Below are 7,430 nucleotides of genomic sequence, written 5' to 3'. Positions count from 1 at the left end.
AAACCTAATTATAATCAATGTTGATCAAAATAAATGACAAAATTTGGTTAGTGTGCTTTAGCCTTATTCGCCTTATTCACATTACGTGGTAAAGTGATATTATTAGGACCTTCTCCCTTGAATAAAATGTTATTTCTTAAAGATACGCAGGTACTAACCACACCACATTATTTATATCAATGGTGGATAGACTTTAATATCGGAAACCAAAACACATTCTTTTTGTGTTATACCTAATTGGTACGGGGTACCTATTTAAAAAACCTGTAGTTCCCATCGAACTACTTCTAAGAGGGACGCTTGCTCAGCAAAGTCTTTTCTGGTAAGTAATATTGTAACAAGAACTGGGATTTAAAAATTCTTCTCGGCCTATTTGGCGAACGACATGAAACCGCAAAGGAAATAGTTGAAAAATTGCAGCAATCTATTTTTATTATTAAATTAATGTTAGTCACGAACGCCTTAGAGAAGAATATGGAAATTATGCATTAGATGAATGAAATTCGCTTTTATAGGAAAATTTAGCATATTGCATGTTTACGTCATTCACATTGATTTCTTATACTTTTCGCGAGGACGATTAGGTAGACTTTCTCCAGTTTACGTATAATTGGAATATCTCCAGAAACTATTGTGCACGTTTTTTGCATAGTGAGTTTCTTGCGATGTTTAACATGGAGACTTTTAGGGAAATAACTGTAGCACATTACGAGGCCAATCTATAATGTGTTGAAAGAATTGCTCGCCTTTTTATAAAGTAACGGTGTAACATCTTTTTATGAATAAATTCAGGCACGGGAAATTCACCAATAAAAATCGTACTGTCCGTCCGTATTAAAACATACAAATTTTGTATGTAGGTTAAATCTTAATAGGGTCAGTTGAGAAAAATTGTAACAGGCCTGATGAAGGAAATAATGAAAATTTATTCAAATTTTAATAGGTACTAAGTTGATAGCTGACCATGGTCCTCAATAGCACGCGATTCGGTTAAAATTTGTGTCATTTTCCGTGGGCAATGTTCAGGTCCACTTCTCAAGTCTTTTTAAAATGGGCACCCGCAATTTTTATTCATTTGGGGTTCCTCAGGCAAACAAAAAAAAACCGATGTACCTACCCCCCGCTCCTTATTATAAGAATCAATTCAAGAATTGTATGCGTTTTATAAGTTACTTTGGAGCTTTTGATGGATACAATTTTAGAACTTGTTTCACTAGGAAACCATAATTAATTATCTTTCTCAAATTCAATGTTGCACTTGAATGACAAGTTGTTTAAGAGCCTTAACTTACAAGTAATTGTAATTCTGGAGTGCCACTGCATAAAAGCACATATAAACATAATCGGAGCACTATCCAATGCTAATGTTCAATTTTTATACGTATAATAAATGTTAAAAAAAAAATATATTCACTTTATTAAAATTGTATGCGCCCCTCCCTAGACCAAATCCTAAATCTCAATCAATTTATTAAAAACAAATATCTAATGAAAATTTTTGAATAGCTTGTGTTGTGCTAAATTGTGCTGATCCAATTTTAATTTGTTCTGATCTAGAAAATCAGTTTTCCTTGGGTTGAAACGCTGAAGCCAATTTGACTCTCAGTCCTTCGGTTTTTTTTAAGGAACAAATTCCACTGCTACTTTTACGAGTACTCGATTAATATTGGATTGTGCCGGTTAAATATTCGAAAATAGCCTTACGAATTACGGTACACGGTGGTACTGTATATGAACTATTAAAATTTGGCAATTTCAGGTTTCTTTCTCTGTAAAGGGTAGAAATATTTGATCGTTATCTATAGTTCTCTATTCTATCAATGAAAAAAAATTGATCTCGCAGTTTCGATGTATTTTTAGCGCATTTTCCAACGAAGTTGGGTGCACTTTCTCTGTCCGCCCGTCTGTCCGACCACTCCTACAGTTTTCAAGATATTTAGTTCGTTCTTTTTGCATTTGGTAGCCTATAGCACTGGCACTTGAACCAAGAAAAATCTTAACGCAGGCTGCCCAATGTCAACTTTCTTATTTATTAATCCAAATTTTGTTGAAATTTTAACCACAGTTCCTTCTACTAAAGGCAAACATATCGCATATAGTAAAAATGAGATGTACCCATGGGCAGACTGCGCAATGACAACTTTCATATTTATGGAGATATTTCTTTGAAATTTTAACCACAGATGCCGCCAGTAAAGAAAAACATACTATTGCTTTTTGGGAAGTACTGATCAATTCATGGAAAATGCGCTGAAGTTATTCGCCTTAGGGCGAAAACCTTTATACTTGTTTTGAGATAATCTCGATCATCGATATTGAATATCAAATTGGCCTACAGTCTTTTTTTACGGGCAAACGTTGAATTTTTCGATTTACTTTCTTTGTTTATTAAGTTATCGAAAATGTGTTTATTACAAATCATTGTTGCATAATCTACTGTTTTCAAAATAAGTATACGGAGTCAAGTCAAGGACCTAATCTCATTTTTTAATGGAACACCCTGTATATTTTAATCCATACAGATGCCATTGTTCTCTTTACAAAAATATAGGACACCAGGGATGACATTAAAAAAGATTTTTAAAAAATCCATACAAGATAAAAACATGTTGAAAGATTAAAAAAGGTTTCACACAATTTTCGAATTTTTTTAATTCTTTGAAAACTTCTTTTGAATTGAATCCATTAAAAAAATGAGATTAAGTTCGATAACTTTTTTACCTGGCTCTGTATATTTATTTTGAAAACGGCAGATTATGCAAAAAATGCAATATCTTTGTTTCGAGGTAAAAAAATAGACTTCTGTTAACGACCGATGGTTGCTAAAGGTTTAAGCTTGTGAATGAAGTGAAATTTGACAACAATTTTTTATCAGTGTGTGATAAAAATGAAAGATATATATTTTATATGGGAGTTTTTGGCGAAAGTGCAGGAATTAGCTAAATAATTTTTGTTTCATGCAAATATCGGAACATTATATATTTGAATGAATGTTATTTCAACCAAAACAGTATACCCAAAAGGAAGTTATTGTGGAAACAAATTTCCACTTTTTCAATGTAAACACCACCTTAATAAAAAAGAAGTTAGCTATATATGCTTCTACCCAGAGAATGAAAAATGCAAATTTTGCTCATAACTCAAAAAAAAGACTGTAGGTTTTCACTCGGGTTTTCAAGATCGAGTTTGCCTCAAAATGTTTTCAAAATTTTATATGATCAAAAAACGAACGAGCTAGCTATATCAAAGAGTTGCAGTATTTGGTTATTCGACTGCTATGAATATTCTTCATTTTCAACTGCAAAGGTATTCGATGGCTCACCAAAGAACGACTGATTTTGTCTTTTAGTCTTCGAAAAAAAACGACTGAAACCGCGGATTTTGAACTTGAAGTGTTTATTTAAAATTTTAACAAAAGAAGAGATAGAAAATTAGGGCCGCTCCTAGACACTTGTCCGCCTGCGTGAAAAAATAAAAACAACCGCCTCTGTATCCAACATTATTTATAGAATAATCAAGTTAACTAATAATAAACAAAAAGTTGGATGTTTTGGTTTCAACCTTGGTTTCAACAGGATGATGCACTCGCCCACAATGGCATAACGTGCGAGAATACCTATCGGGCAATTTCTGGGAAAATGAAAAATATGCCCGATAGGTATTCTCGCACTATTAGGGCGACGTGCGGGGGTGCGCCATCCTGTTTCCAACTGTACCGTACATCGTTGTATTCGTAATAAGAAATGCTACTTTTTACGGACCATATAAAAAAAATAAAGTTGTTGATGATTTCTCCGAAAGTTGTATTGAAAATTCCATAACGATGTTTTGTTGAGCTCAGAAAGTGGCAATAGAGAAAGTGTTTCTTTTCAGAATAAAATAAAAACGATATCGGCAAATTTCGGTTTTTCTGACATATCTTGGGAAGTAGTCGGAATTTTCCGGTTTTCTTTAAAGCATAATAATAACTCTTTAATTACGCATATTTTCTCTAATTTGACGATCGTCGTATCGTCTATGGTTTCAGACATCCCCATGATGAGACATCCTTATCTTAGACACAGTGTATTATCATACAATTGTTTAACATTTATAAAGCCTTATAACTTTTAGCCGCCCTTTGCTTCGGCGCCTTTGTGATTTTCACGCATCGCCCTATGGGTAGGAACGGCCCTGTAGAAAACTTCAACTTCTTTTAAGTGGCGATATTAATTAAAGACGTGTTTTTAATGAGTAACGTTTATTGTGTTTCCGCGTTTTAACCCAGGCTGTTAAGAGTGCATAAGTGATACTCGTACATCATTTTTACAGTCCCACTTTTATGATAGACTGCGTGTTGGACCCCTGGATCTCATTGATCGCCAGTCCGCCTGTCTGTACACTCATTTCCTGTCAAACCACCGAACCGAAAGTCAATAAAGTTGGCACACGTTTTCTTAGGCGATAAATAAACGCCTGGAAAGCTTTTGAATATGTGCTTTTTTTATTTATTAAATCAATTAAACGTTATGCTACCAAATTATGCGAACCTTATTTTCCAAGAAAAACGAATTTGTATACAGCGGGTGGTATTTGCGCGGGACACGGCAAATTATTATTTCTCTAGCCCGCTCTATAGATTTTTTGGCTCATTTATATTTGAGAAATTTTGTTAAATCCGTAAACTTTTTGTTACTTTCAGGTACGTTCGCGAACTTATGCTGTCCTACTAATATTTCTTCGAATGTGAACTTTTTATGAAATAGCAGGTCAGGGGATTATTTCATTATCTTATAAGATTTGAGTATTTATTAATAGGTATCATAGTTTTTTAACAATGAGGGCATTATTATGTTTCAGGGGTGAATAGCCAACAGTGTTCTTTATACCAATTTCCTTTGTGCAGAAACTGCTTACTATCAGGATTGAGAATAAATCCTTTTGATCGGGAACAAAATCTTCATTTCTCTTCAATGGAGTATTTGGTGAACTGTATGAAATTCAATACAGGAAATTGTTTAAAATTGGTCCAAACATGGGAAATCAATAAAAGACGGGAATAACGTAATATATTTTATTTTTATATCACTTTATACCTTTTTATGTATACTTTTTAACATTTAATAATTTATTACAAAAAGCTCGAGAAATGTACAGTGAACTGTACTATCACACAGGAGCGCTTGAGAACAATATTTTGCACTACAGCTATTGTACAAAAATTTGAAAAAAAAACATTAAACTTAAAACTGACAGCCTCACAAGATATTCATAAATTTGAATGACATAACACAATGGATATATACTACATTACAAAACATTCGTAGAGATCTAAAATGATCTTTGATACACGAAGTGGCGACTGAAGAATACTGCTCAAATAAAAATAAAAGTCGGCCTTTGTTTCGATCAAACAAATTCTCGACTTTTTACACAAAACAAGTTTCAGTGGCCAATTCGAATACAGTAAGTGGTCGCATCGCAACTAATATCACAACATATACAAATTTCGACAATCAAATGAAACCAGAATTTTTATATCACTTTGTAACTGATCACGGAATAAAACTCCACGCTTCTTTCGATCGACGTCGAATTCAAAATGGGAAAAATACATATACTTTGTATTGCTAAAAGACACCTAACTAAGAAAGTACGATTATAATCTATAAATACTATCACGCTTTGCTTTTCACATGTTTCTTTGTAATATAAAACTTAGTCTAATGGGAGAAATGAAGAAGAGAATTTTGATGACGGGCGAAGTGATCTACTGATGGGTGAATAGATGTGGTGATGCGATTATGCTCAGTCTTCAGTAGATTACTTCTACAAACAGTTTGGGTTTACTCAATGTAGGAGCGGTACAATTTCTTTTTGACTAAATCGTATTCGGTGCTGATCATTACGGTGCCGCCACGCGTAATTTTTCTGTAATTAGAAAACGTGCGTTAGTGGGGAGTACGATTTTAAGGGAAAAGTAGACTTACTTCAAGAATTGCGGCAGGAAGTTGTTCCAGCTACTCGAAGTCTGTTTGAGGGTCAGGTACAATTCAAACGTGGAAGCTGTGTATGGATCGCACTTGATCGTGCTCAGTCTTCTACAGTCCTGTTCGCCGGCGAAATTTAAATACAGGGTACACCCTCGGAGACCGCAAGGTTCAGAGTCTGCCAATGACAGTATGTCACGAGATATCACCTGCAGGAGACCACAAGGTAACAGTACCTCACCGCAAGACAGGTGAGTGCGTTTAGCTGCACGAAGTTCGGTTTCAAGGCGTTTTGAAAGTGCACTTACGGCAGCTTCGCAATCGCCCTCCTCGGAAGTGGGATTTGGCTCGTAGTCCCAATCTGTAAATGAAGAAAGCGGCTATTAGAAAAAAGCTTATAATAAGTGAAACCGGCTGTTGCTAAGTCGGCTCGGGAGGTCAAAGGAGGTCGCGCTAACTGCACACCGCTAGAAAGCCGGCCGGTTAGAAATCAGCTGATCATTTGACACACTAAGCCTCCTCGCAATTTTCAACAAATTTGCGAATTGCAAGACTATTTACCTTTTTGAGTGTTATAGTCTACGTTGGTCACTGCTAGAATTTCCATTCTGACGAATTTAACTAATACGCGTACGACACAAAGAACAAAGACTCACTTCGGATCTTAGCGCAACAACTAACTCAAACTTCCACAAACAACTGATATCAGCTGCTCGCAAACGCCGGTTTTATAGGGAACGAGGTCCCCACCACCAACGTACCAAGCCGAGGATCCTCTTCGTAACCGCTCGGATGGCGTACGTGCCTCCAAACTCACACATCGAAAACTCCTATAATCTGTATAATGATCCTTTGTTCGTCCTTTTCGTAATGCCCCGTTTTCTTATTACATTAACCGTAATTGGGTTATTTTCGTACGGGGCCCTCTTTGTCCGCTCTTCCTCTAATACAAAATTCGGCCCGTTCGCGATTTTACCGATTGCCAAGGTCAGTCCCGACTAATTAAAACTTGGTGGACTTGCCTCAATGCGATCTGTCCACGTTCACCTGACCTTGAATTCCACATAATGAGCGATCTTGCATCATCCTTATTTTCCCCCCCAATATCAAAACGACCAGAAAATTAAGTTCGAATTTGTCTAATTACCGATAGGTACCTTCAATTCAATAATTGTTTAACCTTTTCGACGGGAGTTCAACGGTCTTACTTGACCTAGATTTTGGATTATTTATCTGATTAAACGTACCTATTACATTTTTTTTGTGTGTGTGTGCGAGCTGTTATTTGATACACTACACGTGTATAATTAGTTTGATTAAATTAAAACAAATCTGGACGAGCTGACGCAATTGTGGACGCTTTTTGCAGAGCGGGTCGATCGTGAAATTGCCGTATTTTTGTAATAAAAAAAAATGATATTTGGAGGAAGGTCACGAATGTAATCTACGGACGGAAGATCA

At 35.6% G+C, this 7,430-nt stretch overlaps 1 protein-coding gene across 1 annotated transcript; it reads right to left on the bottom strand.

Moving 5' to 3' along the window:
• Nucleotides 1-5,563: 5,563 nt before the first annotated feature.
• Nucleotides 5,564-6,689, bottom strand: LOC116179005 (protein charybde-like). Its single transcript, XM_031498695.1, has 3 exons — nucleotides 6,531-6,689; nucleotides 5,970-6,330; nucleotides 5,564-5,910 (listed from the first exon to the last, which is right to left on the bottom strand). Exons 1-3 carry the CDS (start codon nucleotides 6,574-6,576, stop codon nucleotides 5,826-5,828), a joined length of 492 nt encoding a protein of 163 aa, XP_031354555.1. The 5' UTR covers nucleotides 6,577-6,689; the 3' UTR covers nucleotides 5,564-5,825.
• Between the last annotated feature and the right edge of the window lie 741 nt (nucleotides 6,690-7,430).

The sequence above is a fragment of the Photinus pyralis genome, unplaced genomic scaffold (assembly GCF_008802855.1).
Source record: "Photinus pyralis isolate 1611_PpyrPB1 unplaced genomic scaffold, Ppyr1.3 Ppyr1.4_LG8, whole genome shotgun sequence".
Lineage (NCBI taxonomy): Eukaryota > Metazoa > Arthropoda > Insecta > Coleoptera > Lampyridae > Photinus > Photinus pyralis.
This window is presented reverse-complemented; position numbering and strand designations above follow the sequence as displayed.